The following is a 21,933-nucleotide window of genomic DNA, read 5'->3' as shown; positions in this document are numbered from 1 at the left end:
GTTGTGTTACTACACAACAATAACTGCAACTTCATAATTTGCAGTACAGGTGAAATTTCTGTGTCACTTATTCACTTCTCTTTATAGACTACTGAAAAATAGCAACTCCACTTTAAAATACTTTAAATATTTTATCTATAAATCTTTTTTTTTTCTTTCTTAGTGTTTTCCAGGGTGCCTGACAATACAAATTCGTACCATTTTGTGTGTTTCTATTGTGATCTTAATATACTCTGTGGCTCAAGGCTGTGTGGTGAGTATTTGAATCAAGTTTCACTTAAGTTCGCATTCTGTTTAAAGAACAAGCTGGTGCAGATCCATTAAACATACCATATTCTCATCTGATGAATTCCTACTTGTTTTATTATTCATACTTGCAGGGCATGCTTCTTCAAAATTAAACCCCTTTGCTGCAATTTGAACTTTCACTGGCCTGAGAGTGTGTATTGAATTAAGAATGGCAAAGCTATTAGCAAATTACACAGATAATACCTATTCAAAACCAATATCAATTTGTATGTCAAAGCTTAACATCATGTAGACTCCTGGTGTCATGTACTTTATGGAAAAACTGTTTTTCAAAGTTCAAATTGCTTACTAGTTCAATGGCTAATATTTTGTGACAGACAAGGTATGGTGTTAAAACAAGAGTTCTCTTTCTATGTGGCAACTTATAGAACAGACTACTGTTTAATAATGGTGATATTTTTAGTCCAGGCAAATCAGAAAAGATAGATCTTAAAATATTGACAGTTTTGTGTAACAAGAAGAAGTGCTTACACTGTACTACTTATATGATCTATTCACATCTAATGTTTAAAAAGCTTCTGTTGTATGAAATGAATATGTTCAATACTTCTGGAAATTGAGCTTCCTTTACTGTAGATTGGCAGAGAGTTCAACATGGTGGACTTGTATTCAAATGGAATTCAAACTTCCACCTAAGTATTTGTCAGTCAGTTGCCTTGACAAATTTCTAGAGCTCAATTTTAGCATTTTGGCTGCTCATGCAAATGAATTAAACATGTTACAGTACTCAAAAGAAAGTATCCACACAAAAATAGCACAGGAAACATGAAAATTGGAAATGCTGAGAAGGCGGATATTTCAAATCATGCCTTTCTGCAGGAATTCAACAATTGGTTCTGACCATTAAGAAGACATTAGCAATTCTCAGTGCTGAGATGCCAAGCCTTGTATTATGTGTATTGACTCATCCCTGGACCTTCCCTGAGAACACAATAACTAGCTTATCCCCATGAACTGACTGGGTAAAGGATCCCTTTTCTGTGGATTCCAGTGAGAGGAACCAAAAATTGCTGATGTTGAGACATTTCTGGGAATTCTTGAACATCATCTGTGTGAGTTACACACAACCCTAATAACATGCAGATGTATATATGGTTCCTAATGTGGGAACACATAAGCACAAAATGCATAGAGTTTTGCAGTGATTCCAGGCTGACTTCTCAGCAAATTCTTTGTATCTGACTTCAGGATTGAGATTAAAGTTATGACAGCTAAAACCTTTGTGAATCAGCCTCCACAGGTTTGACACTTACTTTGACCAAATGAAACAAGCACCATTGTTGCCACTTAAAGATAGAGAGGATGAGAAACAGACATTGTAAGGCCTAATGCAATGCTGAACAACAGTGGAAGACAGACTAGAATTCAGAGGCCCTGACCTCCAACAAGGCAGTGATCATTCAGTTATAATTTAGAACATAACTTTATCCATTCCTAAACAAAAATAACTTGTAACCTAAAGAGAAATGTTTAATCAGTAGAAATTATTGGTTCCTGCACAGTAATGCCTCTAGAATTCTCATCTGTCGGAAGAGCTAGGCATTGCTGTTCCACTACTGGTTGTATAATAGATGATGTTTCCCTGGATGGATTGCAGATGAAGCCCTCATGCATGTGTATGTTTTTGGATGAGTTTAGTATGAAAGCATTTTCAAGGATATTGAACAAAATTCCATTAAAGTGATTTTTCATTTCACTCTCTCAATCTCATTTCATAGTGTTACCCATCCTGAGTTTAACTCACATTTTTTAATTTATTATGTCGCATCTTTCTAAGTTGATATAACCGCCTCTAAAATACATGGTTTAATCACCCTTCAGGATGTCAGTTACTTTACAGCATGCTATAAAATCTCATTGTTAGTGGTTGGGATGAAGTAAAAAGGTCTTACAATGCACTTCAAAAGAGATGCTTAAGTACTGGGCAGGGCTTATGTGATGGTGCCTGTTAAATTAATTTCACACTACCATCCCACTCTCCCCTACTTGTATTAACTCTTACCCGTTTTCTTTATAAGGGATAAAGGTTGGACTACAGTTAAAACTGGAGCTCTAGGGTCTTGCAGTATTTGCCAGAAATTCCTCTCCTCCTTGGGCAACAGCTCTGAGATATGTATATGACATTGTCTCTAGGAAGAGCAGCTTGTATTTCCCCAAATTTCCCATAAGAAATATACTAAAAAAATTTTATTTCCCAGTGTAAGAAGGAAATGGAACTCCTTGGTAACTGAAATGACAGGAGTAAAGCCCTTGTATTTGAAACATATGTGACAGCAGAAGTAGCTGTGAGATGGAAAAAGATATCATGTTTAGTTTTGCACTCAATTAAAATGTTTTTCTTTCTATTTAAGTAATTGAAATTTCTATGATTTACACAGTCAATAAAGCAAACATTTATTTCTGTGCTCTGTACAAGAATCTTTCTCACCTGCATGGCCACATAAAATGCTAACTGAAGTTTCTAATTTTGCAGGAAAGTCCTGGCTTGAGAATCTCTTAGGTTTGAGTACTGAGAGGGAAACTTTTCAACTAAGCCCACAATTCAATTGGTTCCCCTTATTGACATCTAATTAACAAATTGTCTCTCTCCCCTAAAACTCCCCTAGAACAATGTAGTATTGTAGGAAAAGGAGATTCTAATACAACATTGAGCTTAGTGGGAACTCCACAGCCATATTTTTTCAATTAGAAATTAACTACAGTCAGCCTCCATAGTAACTACATTTCTGTTTATTTCATACTTAACTTTCTCCCCTTCTCACTTCTCCTGTCTTTTCTAGGTTGGCTGTATGCCTTGGGTTTGGAATACCAATTCCAGCAGCTCAATAGTTATAATTTCTCCTGGTGGAACAAATAAAACAATGAATGAACTTCCATGTGACACAGCCCACTATGCTTTCCTTTCTTGTGTAGTGGGGACTCTCACCTTGGCAATATTTCTACGTGTATCTTCCTTGCCAAAAATGATTCTCCTGCTTTTTGTTACAATTTTGTACATAGTTATTCTGGAACTCAGTGGTTACAGAAAAGCAGTGGGGTAGGTATCTTGCAAAATTAAACAATGGGTAATTCTCTATAGATAGTCACATATTGACTAGTTATTTCTGAATTATCCTCTAGTGTTCAGTGCTGCCAAGGACTTTAGACTCAGTAGAGCATAAGAAATACATCAGTTGTCTCCTCAGCAATTGTAGCATCTAGTAACATCAACAGGTGATCAGCTTCTGGGAGCTGGCAACTGTCGCCCCATTGTTCTGTAGTTTTATGTAATGTACCCCAGCTGAACACACTGCAGTCTAACTATCATATGGAATAGAAAAACACAGTTAAAAACTTAACTGCCACATTTCAGCACACCTCAACCAATCCCGATTTCAATTAAGCTTTTGAGCTTTCCAATGTTTTTGTATTTCCTAATTAAAAATATGCACACACATATTACAATAATGCATGGCATCTAAAAATCCTTATGAAGCTGCGTGTTGGTATGATGTAGTAATCAGATGTACTATCACCCATCTCCCTGCCCAGATGAGCCTCTTCAGAGAAAAAGCTAGTGATTAGGAGGTACCCATCTGTTCTAAACTAAGGATCTGGTATTAAAAATGTGCAGTGTTAGGTATTAGACCTGGAATGACCCATTTATTTTCTTCTTATTTTCAAGGGGCGGCTCCTTTTATATGCGTGGCTATGAACCAATACTAGCTATTTTGTTATTTTCTTGTGCTTTAGCACTGCATTCAAGACAGGTGGACTTGAAACTGCGTCTGGACTACCTCTGGGCAGTGCAGGTAAATCACAGGATTTTGTAGTATCCATGCACACAAAATGATGTCTGATTTTTTGGTCTAGTTTTCAAATACTTTCAGGACAAATTACTTGGGCTCAGACACAAACATTTTCACGTCTCTTGGAGTTCATAGAGAAAGATTATTTTACAGCTTTCTTTCCACAGACCTATATAAAATTAATTTTTCCTGGAGAAGTGATGTTTTGGTTCCTTTGCAGTTGCTCCTGTATATAATTAATCAAATAATATATTTATATCTAAAATGCATTAGGAATAAACTGTTAATATAAATTTAAGATAAAAAAATTAAATCCATGGGGTTTTTTAATCTTATATTACAAAAAGGAGTGAAAGTAAATCAATATTCAGGTAAAGTGGAAAGAAGAAAATAAAAGTGATAAAAGGAAATATTTAATTCTATATTATACAAAGAAACTATGAAACTCTTTCCCAGAGGAAGATCAAAAATTTATTTAGATACCAAGTGCAGGGACCTTTTTTAAAAATATATTTCCTAACTATCAGATACAGCAAAAACCTATAGAAGTTATATTAGCCATAACACAGGCATCAGGATATGTCTACCTCCTGTCACACCTCTCAGCAGTCTAATTCCCACCTCCAAAGTGTTTTACACTGTCCCCCCAGGGAAAGAGAAAGTTGAATATGTAAGTTTATTTGGTTGAATTTGGAAGCTATCCTTACAGTTAAGCTTATTCTTACCTGTGTAAAAATATGACAGAGGTCATATTATTTTCTCACCTGCACCCTGTGAACTATTTTTTCAAGAGGACCATTTAAATCATCATAGCTCTTGCTTTTACACACAACATAAAGACTGGAACACATGGGTTACTGGTTGACTGGAACATATCCCTGGCTCCACTGTATTACATAAAATGGAGAAATCAGTTATGACTTAGTTCTATTACCTTCTGCTTGAAAAGTTTTTCTATCTAGCAGTTAAGCTGTGTAGGGATTTCTTGTTTGACTTGATGTCCAAGACTGTGTTCCCCTCTTTTATGCTTTAAGATTATCCTGTTCTATAATTTCTATGAACTCTGTACAATTCAGCTGAGCAGGATCATTTAATTTAATTTTTAAGACCTGCAGTATTGACAACTGCTGTGCCTGTCAGCCTCAGAAGCTTGTTTTAGTTAAACCGATACTAGTTTCTGTTTGCTGTGGTGCCAAATACAATTTTCAAATGAAAAAAAAGATCACCTGATTTTGAAATTCAGTGCAGCACCTGCCTTGCTGGATAGTCACTAACTTTATATGGGTTGACACACCATGGAACTATGTGAGTGCCATATGACCCATGAATACAAAACCTTATGTATGTTATTCCTAGCCCTAACATTGAGTAGCAGTAGACTAATGTACCAGTTTTGCTATCCCATGACCTTTCAACAGACAAGAGTGAGTTTCAGCATTTTAAATACTTTTCATCATTCCAGCTATTGAGACTCGCATGGCATCCCTAATGGAAGTACTGCTTAAAGATTCTTAGTTTTAAGTTACCTTTTAATTAGCAATTAATCAACTTAAAAAATTTAAGTACAGGTGTATGGCATGCTTGTCTAATGAAAGACCAGAACTGGACTTGGACAGTAGTAAAAGAAGAAATATGAACTTTTTCTGTTTTCTAGGAGATAGGTTATAATAAAATACCTAGTCATCATCACTATTGTTAAAAACATTGTATACTTTCTCCAAGGGACAGTAAGGGGAGATAAGATGTGAAATTTCAGTATTGTCCACTGGCATTTTCAGGTACCATTTCAGAAAGTGCTTTTCATCTGAGAAGATCAAATGCTGTTTTCAGATCTCTTCACTTGCAAGTCAGAGATGTATGTGGTGCCTCCTTGTGTGTGAGGTTTGTGTAATAATAATGAGACAGGAAAAAAAAAAGTTTAGCTAGAAAATTCAGAATTTAGGGATCAACATAACTACCATTCTTTGAAATCAGTATGCTGGTTTCAAATTATTATGATTTCAATGATTATGTTTTTGGCCTCTCAGATTATCTGGGTATATACCTTTCATCTTCTCAATTCCAGGTGCAAGATTTATTCCGTGTACAGTAAGTAACAATGGATAACATGTTAAAAGAAATGCTGTTTTGCTCTCCACTCCGTCTATTGGTTTTAAATGTTATTGAGTCCAAGGAGTAATTAACATAACAACCAGGAATACTGTTCGTGATGGATTTTATGGGAATGATTGTTGTGCTTACCTATTCAAATGGATTTAAAAAACCCAAAAAAACTCCAAAATATTGTCTTTGAACTTGCTAGGTTCTACAGCACAGTAAAAATCTGAGTATTAAAGGCTCAGGAAACACTGTTTATTGGAAATATTTGTATGTTAAAGTTGCATTTGAATAGTTAGCAAACTCCAGGCTACTAATTGTTTACCAGCCTTTAAGAGGGGACAAGTGACAGCCAGTTTTCTCCAGCTGCTGGACTGCAGGAGCCTTCTATGAGGCTGAAAGCAGTCTTGGTCGTGTTTCTCTACAGTCATAGTACTACTTACTGTTAAACCATTTTGGCTTAACTTGGTTATATTTCTGGTAACGGAAGTTTCAGAAATACCATTGACTTAGTGCACAGGACCTATGGAGATTTTCTGTTTTCAAAGTGAGTTTGCTGATTCTTTGTGCAAACACTGAATTGCATGAACCAAATGCTAAAGCTAGATTCACATCTCCCAGTAGCCATTCCCTGTTGTGTGAAGATATTCCAGCATGGTTCAGCCAGTCATTTTAGGAGGCTTTTCAATTGCTGGCTTACATATGGGGAATTTCAGACTCAAGGGCTATTCTGGAAGCTTCAAGCAATTTGTTTGCATACTTTAGTAGCATTCATTGTTGGGCTAATCCTGTAAAAATGTTTCCAAATGAATAAAAGCATTTGTGGCAGAAGCTGCAATAAAAAGGATTTCATAGATAATTTCTTTTATTTCATCATGAACAACAGTCTAGTACTACTAAATTATATTTTAAACCATGAAAGTATCCTGGAACTAATCAGTAGGAATAGATAGATACATATTCAGTGGTCTGTGCTAAGACTTGAGGAAAAACCTTCCACACATTTTTTTTACCCCATCAGGGGAAAAAATGTTTTGAAGAAGAGCAGTTTCAAATAAGAAAAACTGATTTAGAAAAATTACACAGTTTCAACTCAAGTTAATTCAATTTCCATTCATCTAGGTTGCATTACCACAACAGTGATAATACAGTAGAATTTATGTACATTGTGTGGAAAAATACTTTGTTAAAACATTTATATTTGTACTTTCTTTTCACAAATCACTGGTGTTGTTGATTTGCTATGGGATTTTTCTGTGCCAGATTTAACCTTTCGGAATATCACAGTGTTTCAGAAAACATCTGTTGGTTGTTTTCCTGATATTTTTAATAGGCAGTGAGAGTAGAATTTCATTTTGTGCATAACATTCTTGAGTAACTCTGTGTTCCTCATATGACAATAACTATGAATAGCAAATATGGGAGATTTTACTTATTTGTGACTGATACTCACTTTTAATTATGCAAATTATTTAACAAAGCTGGGAGTAAAAACAAGAATGGACAAATAAATACAAGTAATAAATTCATGAAGATCCTAAAACTACAAAAAATGTAGTTGCTCACTCACCCAGGATTTGTCACAAGAGGAAAACAAGAATAATACAATATATGACTTCATTTGATGCATTCAATTTGTGCATTCTTTAGGGAATACTAGAATATCATTCTGCTGTCTTTTGTAGCCCATTATACTTGTAAGAAATATGAATTTTACAAACTCCTGGCAAGACTTGCCAGGTGTCTTAGCACTTCCACTCAGAAACCTGGCCCTGCAAAAGCAGTGTGATGTGTTTGTTCCCTGTGGATGTAGTGCCATCTTCAGGTACAAAAAATGAGATTTCCATGGCACTGGTGCCCAGCTTCTTTTTAACTGAATCTTGAAACTGTATTTTCATGTGATGTCTATTTCGTCAGTGACTTTTCTACAGCATTTTTAGGCTTATTAAACCCTCAAGTGACACAAGTGTTCAGACCACTTCAGAGACAGAGTATGGGTAACCACTTATCAGCATCATAAAAACTGAAGGATCATGTGTAACTATATAAAATGCAGTAGATGTTAATCAGATTGATATAAAAAGTCATAGTACTAAAAACATTTTAAATTTTGTCACGATGTCCAGTGGAAAAATAAGACCTGCTTTTAAATACTGCAGCTCTGCAAATAGAGTTGGGTTCCACAAAATTACATAGCTGCCACAAATACCAAACAGGTATAAGCAAACAGCAGAATGCAAAAAATTATATTGGTCATATATAGATCATATATAAAGAAAAATTATTTTTTCTTTCTTATTTATTTCACAATAATGTCTTGTTTTTTGAGCCAGTTACTATTGCATATATATCATGCTGGCAGCTTTCCTTAATTAACCAATGGGACTAGGGGCAAATAGATGAAGGTTTAAATGCAATTTAGCTGTTTGGATAATATTCCCACCAGGAATTCACCACCTGTGATCTGTGCTATTTTAATCTTTCAGCCTCAAGTACTCCTTGTCCCTTCCCAGTGTCTGTTTTTCCTGAGAAAGGATGATGCTTATGCATCCTTTAATTTCATCTGCTCAAGTGTAGGCATTAGAAGCTCATGAGTCACAAGGAGGGACAGAAAGGGCAGAAAGCAGGAAGCTGGGAAAAGGTCCAGAAAATACCAGTAATTGGTTTACTTCCCTCCCATATTATCTCTGTGATGGGATAGTTTTAAAGTCCTCACTGTTAGACATAATCAAATCTTTTTTTTACTTCACCTTCCCTCCTTTATTTTCCCTTGTGAGAGTTGCAAGGATGCATTTCCTCTTTCCTAAGCAGCTCCTGAGGAACTGAATAAATGAGAGCTGTCTTAGGCAGTACAAGGCAAGAGGACACAAACTCAAGCTCTGCGCAGTAGTAGTAGAGTGGTACACTTCAGTTCATATTCCTAACGGATCACTTCAATGATTAAGCAGGATGTTAGGCATGGTGTGCGGATGGATTAAGTGCAGTCCATGCAGAGACTCTATCTTGGGTGTCAGCAACAATATAACAGTATTGACCCAGTGTGTGGTCTAAGATAATATGCCTTTGCTTTTCAGCGCGAGAGAGTAACGCAGGAGGAGTGCTATGCTAATTCCATGAATGTTCTGCTTCTAGTTCTGGGGCTAGGTCAGGCAGAGATAACACAGCTCAGTTTTCAGGGCACTGCAATGCCCCACATGGGCATTGACAGTGCAAATTTCTCCCAGAACAAATGGAGAGAGTGCACTCCTTTCTCTGTTAGCTAGGAGGTGTTTGGCCACAAATAGGTCAGGGGACAAAAAAGTAAGAGCACTCCCTTTGTTCTGCTGTTAGCATAATTTGCCCCTATTTTGGGTTTGCTATCATTGCTCACCATAAATCACAGAATCACGGAATTGCTATGGTATTATTCAAGCCATTTCCATGATAGGGTTTTTTTCATGTGAAAATTACCATTTTCTCAAACCCTTAGTGTTTGATTAGTCTGACTGTGACCCAGGAAAGCTGAGATCCTTGTGCGCAAGCAGTCTGCCAACACCTCCAGCTATAGGGACCCTTCACAGAGTAGTCTGCTAGATCAGAGTGCAGTTCAACTGATATGTTCAGGGTCACATGCCAAAAGAGAGCTCGCCTTCTGGGTCTCCATGCTTTTACCCACCACCATTGACTGGTAGAGCCCTGAAGAACCCACATTAACAATTTGTAGTGATGCCTTAGAAAGGTTGACCTGAAACAGAGACTGGACCGAGCTACAGATTAAAATAGGTTTATTTATTGAAAGGCCTTTAGGGTACACCTTGGGTAGTAGAAGAGCCTGACCAGGGCTACACACAAGGTAGATTTAGAATGGTCACAAAAATGGCTGGCCGGTCACGAGGTCTTACATTTTTATAAGTTTTGGTCTATTTGCATATTGGGGTTTATTTGTCCAATTATAGCTTCAGATTATGAGGTCCCATCCTTCTTGTTCCTCCCTTCAGTCCGCCATTGTTTATGCTTTTGTGCCTGAAAGTTGCCCTTGGTCATCAGCAGTAAAAGGATTTGTTTTGTTTACCTACTCTGTGAAGAGAGCTCACCAGCATTTAGTATGAGGCTCAGAACTCCACCCCTAGGCAACACAGAATGTAAAAAACATGAAAGCTAAGACTTAAGGCATCAGTAAATAACAAACTTTATAAATAAAAAAAAAAAATAGTAAGAATTTAAGGTTTTAGGAGTGCTGGTGATAGTATCTGACTGCAAAAATGTATTCAAAGCAATGTACAGACAAGCTCTAATCCCCAGTGAGAGGACACCCCATAGGTGGCCATATGGGGGAGAAGAGAGGTTCAGCCTACCAGCTAATCCCAGAAGTTATGATGGAGTCTTCTCCCCTTTCTTAACTCTTTCTTACATTTATGCAAAGCCTGAGTGACATTAGTCATACAACTTACTCAGTAAGGAGTGGTCGTGCCTTGGAGGTGGGTAACATCAGTGTAGTATCTGAAATAATCTTGGGAAGGGGCTATGTGTCAATCCAAGGAGGGTAATTTTGCCATGGCTGCTGATTCAACAGCAGGACATCTTTCTTTATCTTGCTTGGCTTCCAGCTGCTGTGCATCTTATCTACTAAAAATTACCACCAAGTACCCTCTTCTGCAAGGGTTTCAACAGAGCCTGGTTGCAGTGTCTCCGCTCCACTCCGCTCCGCTCTCCATTCAGTCCCCCCTAGACTGTACTGTGTGTGGAAAGTTGGGTGTACTGACTGTGTTCCTCTCAGGGAGTAGCAACCAAACTTCTGCGTATATTTTCTATACTGCTATCTTTAATTTTACCTCAAGTCTTTTCCCCACAATCTCATTTTTGGCAACTGAGCCCTCTCAGAGCCAAAATTGTAGTTAACAGTTTTGCATCCAAAAAGGGAAGAGACACTTCTTATGTGGGTTGAAAATGTTGCATTCTATCATTAGCAATGGTGACATCATTAATGCCTTTCCCTGCTCTTAGATGATTTTGCTACCACCTCAGACATAATTCTGATAGTTTGATTTGTGACATTAGCTCTTCACTCAAGAGCTCAGTTCTCTACTTCTTAGTCACAGATGTGCCTTGCTCTGAAACCTTTAGTGTGGTTCACACGTAATGATGGATGTACTAGAGAAGCTTTTCAATAATTTCTTCTGAAATGAACAGTTTGGTCCACAATTGGGCAAGGTAGAGGAATTTGATCACACATTTCTGCATCAGAAATGAGCAGCAGCTGCCAGTAATTGAGCAACATCACTACCCATACAATGCATCAAACTCTTTACTTCACCTACTTGATTATTTTGATTAGTCCAGAAATCACACCTTGACTCAAAAGACTACTGTTCTTTAGGGAAGTATTCTGCCTCATATTGTATTGGTAGGTTAACTGAGAACCTTAACATTCCTAGGAAGAAAGTAAAAACAAAATTTCTTGTTCAAAAATGGAGGAATGGTTAAGGAAGACCTGAATGGATATTTTATTAAGGTCATCAATTCAGTTCACAAACCTTTTTGCTCTTGTCAGAATAAAACTTTCCATGTTTCAGTGTGAAGTAAAATGGAGTTGCAAACTTGGTTTGGATTTTCAACTAAAGAATATTTTCATTTTTCCTATTAAAACATTTAAATTCCAACAAACTAAATGTTAGAGGCCATTTCACATGTTTATAGAAAACAGTAAGTCAGAGTTATACTATCAAAATAGGGGAAGGATATTTTAAGAAAAGAGCATGTGAAATTTAAAAAGTGAAAGAAGTGTCAAGAAAACAGCTCACAAACAGGAAATAGATACTTAGAATAAAAGCTTCAGGTATATTTCTTGCAAAACTTAATTGTTATTTAAAATGTACTGATATTTCGCCTCTGGAACAGGTTCTGTTTCTTATTACCCAAATCAGAGTAGGAGCTGAGAATTTATTTTAAAAGGCAACAATTTCTGAAGAATTTATGTTTATAAAATCAGTTCTCTTTCAGAATTCTTTCTACTTGTAAAAAATTTAAAAATACAGACTAAACTGCAGGACAAAGCAGACTGTGCAATTTGAATAAAAATGTTGTTTCCTAAGTTTTGTCATGGAAAATAAAACTTAACTTCCTGAAAAAAATCACATGAAATAATATTTTTAGACTATATGGAGGCAAATGGTGACTGGTTTTCTCCTACTTAGATAGGAATGGATACTGAGAAATGAGGTGGACTTTGTAATAGATCAGGATACCAAATTTCAGATATAAATGAGACAGCAAGAAAGATTAGAACAGGTTCATCAATGATTTATGTGACTGAGGTTTCTCAACAATGCCTGATAATTTGACCGTCCAGTCTTCTACTGACTGTAAATAGATAAACAAAATCACATTGGGATCACAGTAGAAGATTTGTGAGTATGATTGAGGAACAAAGAAAAAGCTGCAATTTCAGTGAGATGTATATGGATATTGATATGATACTAATTGTAATCAGTACAAGGACAGAAGTCTCTCTAAGAACACGTAACAAATTCCAGAAAAGTAATTTTGCAGATTGTTCTACGAAAGACTAGGCTGGAATTTGCAAACCTAGGAGTCTCAAATGAGATTCCTAGGTAGTCAATATTTTTCAAATAAGGGGTCTGATTTTTAAAATAATTTCCTGTTGTATGACTCACACTATGAGTCAAGCACTTGTAATAATAGCCAATATCTTGGGTTAGGGACCTCAGATGTGTTAACTCCTAGGCACTCTTTCTGAATGCTGTCATTTACATCAATATCAGAAATCCCGTTGTGAAGGAACTAAATATATTTTCATAACAAACACTAGCATTTTTATTTTTCCTGAATGCTTCAGTCCTTCCCGGCTGCCTTAGGTGTTCCTGGATAGGGAGTACTGTTAATACCTCCTGTCCAAGTACCTCAGGCGAAGCTCCCAGGCACAGGCAATACTTAGCAAGCTTAGTTACCAGTGATTCCAGCTCTTTGCAGTGTTCAGCTCTTTGCAGTGTTCAGCTCTTTGCAGTGACTTTCAGCTCTAGTGATATGCAGCTCATAAGCTTGCTAAGTGCCTTGGCAGATGCAGGGAGAGAGAGGAGAAGCGCTGTATGAAGTTCTACAGATGAATCTTTATTGGCATCCTCTGTGAAGGGCTTCAGGGACAGCTCTTCTACTGAGCTGGGCAAAAGTGGGGTTTATATAGGGTACCAAGGTTTTGAGAAATGGTCCAATGGTATGAGTTGGGGTAGAAAGTGATCTATTTTCTTACAGGGAGATAAGAGAGGGTCGGAGCACGAGAGAGGGGTTATTTGGCTTAGTCACCATGACTAGGCATTTCTTTGCCTTTAGGCAACTGACCGCCAGAGAGGCCTGTCAGGCCTTATGGCTGCAACATAGCATCATTAAAATTGTCTCTAAAAATGTTAACTATTTTTATATCATTTTTTAAAAATTGTATATCATTCTTAAGGATGCTCAATTTTAAAATCTTTTTCTCTATTGAATTTACTGTCATGCCAGATTTGTTTCAATTTACTGCTAAACACATAGATTTGCTTTAAACACTGGAGATTCACACTGGCTTCTCTTGTCTGAAAGGTGGATCAAATATTGCTATTACTGTGCTGAAGCACCTGAAAGTAATTGGCCTCTAAGGCCAATGTGACTCAAGTGGGATTATTCTGGATTACTGTGTAAACAGAATCAAGCTTCTATTTAAAAGAACAGAGAACTACAGAAGATACCAATACACTTAGCTGATCAAACCCTGAAAACAGCTGAGAGATTTTAGCTTGAATTGGTAATGATGTAAAGGGATTTTGCCTAATGTAGGAGCATGGTATGGGAGAACTGTTCTCAATCTACATTGCTAATGTGCATTTTGTTCATTTTAATTTGAAAGGATGAATTAATAGAAGCTCTTTAATAGACTCATCTAATCTTTTGCTTTTTGGAAAGGTTTTTGTTTTCCTCTGTCCCAACAGGCAGAAGAAGAGAGAGATGATATGGAGAGAGTCAAGCTGGATAATAAAAGAATTCTTTTCAACCTGTTGCCAGCCCATGTTGCACAGCACTTTCTTATGTCTAATCCAAGAAATATGGTAAACCAAGATAAAATTTAAATACATGCTGTATGCTATGGGTCTCTGTTGCTTGAGCCATCTTCCACCTGTATGTTTGCAAGAAAGCCTTAGAAAAAACTTTGCTCATGTAAAAATAGTACCTTCATAAAAACTTGTATTCAAGAATTAGTTTGAGAATTTTTTTGTTTGCTGCATGGCCTTCCTTCTCTGAAAAATTTAAATAAAATTCAGGATATGGGAAGGTTATCATTCAGCTTCAATATAAGCAAGTACCTCCTTGTAAATCTTCTTTTTTTGTTGTTTTGTTTTGTTTTTTGTTTTTTTGGTTTTTTTTGGTTTTCTGGTTTTTTGTTCCATTTTCCAATCAATGTAGGATATTGAAGTTTAGCACAGTATTGCATGAGCTCAGTTTGGTTCTGAATGGTGAAGTGTATGAAGTGGCAGGCACTTATGTATTAACCACTCTAGTTCTGGAAAGTATGCTATGATTACCAAACCATCTATTTAAAGTTAAAAACAGAGAATAGTACATACTCAAGGAAGACACAGATTAACAAAAAAGGATGCATTGACTAAATAAATTGGTTCCAGAAGGCCTCATAAGAATCCTGTCCTTCTGATAATCTGAAAACCTTTAACACTGGAGTAACCATAATGTCCATGATACTGCTCTTGAGAGTTTAGGTCAAAGTATTTGAACCACAGAAGGGTCATTTTGCTTTCTTTGAGCCTTCCAAATTTTTAAACAGAAACCTTACCATACAGAACAGCATTATATTATATAGGAATCCACAACACATGTAAAGACTTGAAGGAGTGAGGCCAGTTATGTACCACAGGATAAAATTGGTCTATCTCTTATTTTGCTTGTAAAACAAGATTGAGAAAATATAATTATTTTTCTTGTACAATAGAAGTTCTATAACTGTTAAAACTTTCTTCAAATTTTGGCTCACTGCTTCTATGTCTAAACATAAAAAGTACCCATAATTTGTTTTAATTTGGTTTAATACATTAATTTTTAATTTTCTATTGTGGTCTTGAGTGAAGACATCTTTCAACGTTCTTTTAAGAAGTCTGGCTTTCCATCTAGAGAAACTGATGGCCTTTGTCCTAGCTATTGCTTAACAGTAGAATAAGTATTTTAATAATGATGTTTAGTTTAGATTAATCTTTTAAATTAAAAATTACATCTGCTTATGAACTACAGGACCTTTATTACCAGTCATATTCACAAGTGGGAGTGATGTTTGCTTCCATCCCAAATTTCAATGATTTCTACATAGAATTGGATGGCAATAATATGGGAGTGGAATGTTTACGCCTGTTAAATGAAATCATTGCTGATTTTGATGAGGTAAGGTCTAAACACTTTGTCTTTTTACCATATCAGTTCTACCAAATAACTATCATTGAGATTATCTGAAGTAAATCAGTGTATCTTGAACTGTTCAATAAAAAAGGAATGTAAGCTTCCTATTTAATCATTGTTGATGTCCACTGGGCTTCTCCAAAGTGCCAAATTTGTACCTTTAGGCACATGACTCTGACTTAAAATTTCCCTGATATAGGAATACTATCAAATATGGAAGTTAATGGCAGTTTTTTCAATTACCTTAAACTGGGCAAGCCTAAACTTAGCAAATGACATGGTTTAATGAACTTGCAAATATTGTCTGATAACTGTGGTTACTTGTCTAAAATATGTAATATTTAACAGTTTTATGTTTTAAACAAAGCTTATGGACAAAGAATATTATAAGGATATTGAAAAGATCAAGACAATTGGAAGTACATATATGGCAGCTGTGGGACTTGTACCTACTTCAGGAACTAAGGTAAGAAGATTTTAGGTAACAGTCTTATGTGAAGGAATTATTTTACTTCAATTTCCAGAGGAACATCAGAAGCACAACTAATTCTGTGAGATTATTGATAACTTGTATGACTTCTTTACAACATTTTGAATCTGAAATTCAAAGAGCAGGTGTAGCTGGAAAAGGAAAACTGCCACACTTGCTTATGTAGCTTCACTTCTGATTTCACTGTCTGCAGCTTTGGATTCCCTGCAAATTGATGTATGAAAGCCTCTAAATCAGTGGTAGTGTTTTAAACCTGGAATCTTAGATAGCCTTGTAAGATGTAGGGACAAGGAGACTCTAGGTGTAGTGAATTGCTGCAAAACTAGCAGAAGAATAGTGAAATGCAATTTTACTTTTATTTTTAATATTGATGTCTGGATGTAACCTACACTAAAATAAACATCCTCTCCCAACTCCCATTATGGACAGGAACTTTGTACTAGGTACAGTGCTGCACTGTACCTGTCCTCTCCAAATCAGCTCTTCTTTGTCTCTACCATTAGCATTCTATTTAGTGATTTAATTACTTAGCAATAAAAAATGTCAAAGCAATTTCAAACCCACTCACTCTGGGGCAAAGTCCTTCTGTATCCTCATCTCTACCCCGACTGTTATTCTTACCTGAAGTTACTATCTTGGAACAGAGATTTCCTAGATTTCCAAGCAGCATCTGGGAAGTCAGAAAACCCTGTAGGCATCAAATGGATAGTATACAGAGTACTATGCAGGTTAGTAATTACTTTAATACAATGAAATAATTAAAATTTTATAAAACTAATAATATAAGAATAGAATGAAAATGAAAGCAATCCATTCACTTCATCTGCCTGGAGTTTTCAGACTCTTCTCCCTTGTTCTGATATGTATGTACATATGTTGCAGACACATGTTGAATACATTAGTGCATATGGTTTAGCATTGCAAAATAGTACTAAGTTAGAAGTTAGAAGGCAAAAGCAAAAAAGGCCAGAAGATACCCTGTGGACTTTTTAGCAACAACTATCCCTGCTAAGTAAATAAAAACTAACCTTTTGGTCTGCAAAGTATTTCCTGATGCCTTCCTTTGTATCATTCCTAGAAATGAAACAAATGTATACATTACATTACAAAAAAAAAAAAAAAAAAAAAAAAAAAAAAAAGTTATTTTTAAAAATCTGTTTCTCTTAAAATGTTTGACTCATGGGTTCTGAGACAGGCAAAAACCACTGATCTTTAGAATTTTTTCAGTGTATGATCTGAGGCAAACAGGAAATGGCATACTTTTGTGTCTGCCATAAACATTCTTTGAACTATATTCCTCAAAACAAGTATGTTATTGGATAACCTCAACAGCATATGTTCTAAAACCTAAACATGTTTGTCTCTTGTATTTTATAGTTGTTGAGGGAAGGGTCAGCTTAATCCAGTACTGAAGATACTGCTCTGAGCCTATGATAGTAATGCATTTTAAACCACCAAAGAAAATCTTGTACAGTACTCTTTCTTTTAAATCTTGGGGCAAATTTTGATCTTTTCTATATATGTAGAATTTTTTAGAAAAAAATCTGTATTCCAGAATAAAATATCTCAAACAGATATTAATTTTTACTTAAACTTAGGGTTTCAGCTCTTCAGTGATCTCTCCCTACTGTTCATGTGATGCAAATGAATAGAAATTACGTACATCCTCTTGCCAGTAGTTGTTCAGCATACACCTGTATATTGGAAGTCTGATAATCTTGGCTGGCCTGTCATGCACAGACAATCACTGCCAGCTTCACACAGTTCCGTGCTGTCCTGTGGAGTCATATGTGTCTTTGGGGAACCATAAGACACTCAAGTGCCTCTGGTCTGCCCTCTCCCAGAAGTGTTCCAGGTTTAACCAAAAATCTGGTGCAGCCTCTGTTTATGAATCACTAATTCCATACTAGGATTTGGACATTAAGAGAAAGCAATGGATGGAGTTAATTGTGCTCTTAACTGAGGATATTTATACATTTGAGAACCCAGTACCCTGATGAAGTCAAATATTTAAGCCCCATACTTTACTGGACTCCTGTTTCTGCACCTTAACTCAGCAGGTGGGTACAGGAAATGCACATTTCCCCTATTGCAGTGACTTTGTTGTGGTGCTTTGAGCAGTTTCTCCAGTAACTCCTCTGATGTTTAAATAAATAATTGCTTGCCAGTTATATCAACAGGGCAGCACACAAACCAAGCTTTTGTAGATCTTTTGCACAATATAAATTCGTTGTATCTATATTTCACCAGGATCCTGACTTGACCAGGGTCCTAACCTTGTGATGTTCTTTAGTGCAGGTTCAAAAGAATTTGCCCTAATCCTATTTGGAGGTATCTATCACCTGCAACACACTCAGTATTTGTCACCAGTCCTTTCTCCTGCAACCCTGAAGGGCATTGCAGGAAAACAGAACATTCATCAGACAGCAAAGAAATGGAAGACAGGAAAGAAAAGAAGATTAGAAAACAAATAAAACTATGCACTGCTCTCTCCCTACTCCAGACACTGAAGATTTTTTTCCTCTTCTGTTGGAAATTTATCCATCAGCTCTTTAAGCTTAATTCTTGTTCTCCTTTGTTTTGTTGATTCTGGAAAAGAGTAGAACTAACTAGTTCACATTGCAAGAAGCAGAATGCCAAACATCCAGGCAGGTAAATAAAAATGTCCTTCCCAAAAATTGGGACTGGCACAAGGATGACTTTCATAGTTTTTTGTAAATTTCCTAGCCACATGAAGCAACCCTTTTAAACTGGGGTGAATGAAAGAAATAGCAACCTGTTTCTCAGGTTTTTCAGCCACCATTTAGTGCTGTATTTATAAGATCTCACTATCATGGCAAAAACACAGGAAGCTTTCATCTCATGCCAGCTTGTACAGTCCTATTGTGTAATACCCTACTGAAGCTGTCACTGACCCTGCATTTCTTTCACCATATCCTACCTTTAGCCCATTTTCACTTTGCAGATTTGTTCCAAAATTCATATTTCTTATTCAGATAAGAGCAGAACATAAGAGCAGTCATACTGAGTTGAGTCAAAGGTTTATTCTAATAACTTGTCTTTAACTAACCAAAGTTGGGTAATGGGGAGGTGAGCATGATTTACAGAACAAATATGCAAACCTCTCTTTTCCACATTCTAATAATATGCTGCTTAGATTTTTACTACTTTGTAGGAAATATTTCTTTCATGATCTTGAGGATTATGTTAGAAGCTTGCTAAGTTCTGGAATCCACAATATCCTCTGAAAATCAGTTGCACAGCATAATTAGACTGCAGTTGTAAAAATGACTTTATGTTTGAGGTTTTATTTACAAGTTAATACTTCACCATTTCATTTGATCCCTTTTGGGCAAAAACCATTACTTCATTTAGATACATTTGATAACAGCTCCCTTCGACTTGCCTGGAAAGGAAAAACTTAGGGGTGTTCTGCACCTCAAGGGATTAATTCTAGCAGAAATTTTGTCAATGGGAACAGCATGCAACCCATGGAAGCTGGGAGCAAGCAAAAGCCCCAAAGGGAAAACAGGGCAAAAACTATAGTTATTAATAATCATCAGGCAAAGTAGTTTTGTAAGAAAGCAGGTTACATTCCCTGCCACACTGAAAACAAATATTGGCAGCTCTCTAGCAACAGAACCAATTTACCATGGGAACTTTTCTTTCCATTCTTCCCAGACATCAGAATGAGAGAGAGAAGAAAAAAATAGCAGAAAAAAAGAATGCATGTTCTGCAGCTACCACCAGAAGTTTCCTTTTACAAAAACAGAAAAATTGGTTAGAGTATTTTCCTAAGGCATCTGTTTGAACTTCACATTATTTTTCACTTTAGTATTTAACCTGCATCTCAGTACCACAGAAATTTAATGTGCAACACTATTTTGTTTCTAGGCTAAAAAATCAGTTTATTCCCATCTGAGTACACTGGCAGATTTTGCAATAGAGATGTTTGACGTTCTTGATGAAATCAACTATCAGTCTTACAATGACTTTGTCCTACGAGTTGGTAAGTCATTTTTCTACTATTATCACATAAGCAGAAGATAGCTTTTCGTTATCTTTTCCTGTGCTGTCAGCAAAGGATTACCTGTCCTACACTCATGATTAAAACTGAAAATTCTCCATTAGTGAGGGAGTCACATCCATGCAAAAGGTCAGCAGTCCGGATGGTATGCATTAGTATTAAGAAATTGTAATTCCCTCCAATTCCAGTGTGTTACTTAATCTGTGCACCCCTAAAAGGAAAGTGCACCATTAATTTTATACAATGTTATGAGTCTTGTGGCTTACACTCCTTTGCCTTCATAAGCTGCTGAAAATTGAGTCTTAATGTATTACATTAAGTTGCATCTGCAAAAGCTTTGTTGGCATTAAAAGTACAATGGGAGCTTTTTCTCCACAGATGCCAAATCACCTTAACCAGTCCTGTTTTCTCCAACAAATCAAATCCTCTGGTCTGCACAACACAACCCTTCCCATGCAATCCATTACATGTTATTACATGTCTTACCACTCATTTCTCTCAGCCTTCTTAGAAATCAAGTTCCCTGCTTCCCTTTCTTCATGTATCTTGCTCCTCTCCCATGATACTTCCACTGCTGTTCTCATTTTATTGCATATTCTAACACTGATAGTTTTCTGCAGCTTCTTTCTCTATATGTCATGGCTGACTTGTGAGAATGAGCTGGACAACAGGAAAACTAGCAGTGGAAGATTGAGAAAGACCAAAGACATCAAAGGCAGGAATAGGAGAGTTATACATCTTTGACCTCCTGTACATCCTAATAATTATAAACCTCAAATTATCTTTGAACTCTGTTATAACTTGTCTTTCCAGCTTCACAAAGGATCAAATATCTAACCCTCATTTTTCTACATAAATTGCCTAGGAAAGCCCTTGCACAGAATGTCATGCAGGGTTTAGCATCTGCAGCTCTTCAGGGCACTCAGAAGGAACATCCTCTTTTATCTTGCAAACAAGGTGTTGAAATCAGTCAGAAATGTAGAATTGAGCTCTGCAGTTTCCAAAAAAATATACTTGAGCCATTTTCACATACTTTTGTCTTCTTCCACTGTGTCTGGAATCTGAATTGCCTGGTACTAACAACCAACCTGACACACTTCTCTTGTCCCAATCTTTGTGTATTCCAGACCACTATTTCTGTTCCACTTGGAAAACCTCTATTAAAAGGCTTTATATATGCAATTGCAATGCAAATTATAGGAAACAATTAAAGATCTTTAACCATTTGTCCCATTTTCAGTTAGCTGAAACTAACTCTGCACTACCACTGTTTTTCTTGTTTTCTTTAAATAAACAAAATCCACCGAAGAATCAAATTTTTGTTTTGTCTATCATATTACATTTCCAATAAGACATCGAGGAATGTCTGTTGTGTTTCTAAAACTTTTACAAATGCAGAAGTCCACTCGACATTAATTTAATCATAGAATCATGAATATGCTGAGGGATCATAGAATATGTAGGGATTCATCAGGATCCTCAAGCTCAAATCCTGGCCCTGCACAGGGCAGCCAAAATACACACCATGTGCCTGAGACCATTGTCCAATGCTTCTTGAATCCTGTCAAGCTTACTGTTAGGACCATTTAACACTGGAGAGCTTGTTCCAGTGCTCAGTCTCCCTTTGGGTGAAAAACCTTTTCCTGACATCTAACCTGAACCTCCCTTAACTCAGCTTTATGATGTTAGCATATATTACTCTATTACAAAACAAAACAAAACAAAAGCTAAGACACTTGTGTCAAATCTGTTTTGCAGGATTCATGTTTCCTTTGGATATTATGCTGTAG

General features: G+C 36.4%; 1 protein-coding gene and 1 long non-coding RNA gene across 3 annotated transcripts in view; one reads left to right on the top strand and one right to left on the bottom strand.

The window, feature by feature from the left end:
- LOC134554249 (uncharacterized) overlaps window positions 1-21,933 on the bottom strand; it is a 126,899-nt gene that overhangs the window by 28,611 nt on the left and 76,355 nt on the right. Inside the window, exon 3 of one of the 2 annotated variants that reach the window (XR_010081210.1) lies at window positions 16,826-17,190. The exons of the other annotated variant lie outside the window; for it this stretch is intronic. This is a non-coding gene — a long non-coding RNA (uncharacterized LOC134554249). Of the gene's footprint in view, window positions 1-16,825; window positions 17,191-21,933 lie in introns of those variants that run through there. 2 annotated transcript variants of the gene reach the window in all.
- The window catches only part of ADCY1 (adenylate cyclase 1), a 158,686-nt gene that overhangs the window by 135,431 nt on the left and 1,322 nt on the right, over window positions 1-21,933 (top strand). Inside the window, exons 12-18 of the mRNA XM_063404701.1 lie at window positions 164-253; window positions 3,090-3,346; window positions 3,974-4,100; window positions 14,156-14,272; window positions 15,465-15,611; window positions 15,994-16,092; window positions 20,011-20,125. Of these exons, the coding sequence (XP_063260771.1) occupies window positions 164-253; window positions 3,090-3,346; window positions 3,974-4,100; window positions 14,156-14,272; window positions 15,465-15,611; window positions 15,994-16,092; window positions 20,011-20,125 (952 nt within the window). The remainder of the gene's footprint in view (window positions 1-163; window positions 254-3,089; window positions 3,347-3,973; window positions 4,101-14,155; window positions 14,273-15,464; window positions 15,612-15,993; window positions 16,093-20,010; window positions 20,126-21,933) is intronic.

The sequence above is a fragment of the Prinia subflava genome, chromosome 1 (assembly GCF_021018805.1).
Source record: "Prinia subflava isolate CZ2003 ecotype Zambia chromosome 1, Cam_Psub_1.2, whole genome shotgun sequence".
Taxonomy (NCBI): domain Eukaryota; kingdom Metazoa; phylum Chordata; class Aves; order Passeriformes; family Cisticolidae; genus Prinia; species Prinia subflava.
Note: the sequence above shows the minus strand (reverse complement) of the source record. Positions and strands in the feature narration are given on the sequence as shown.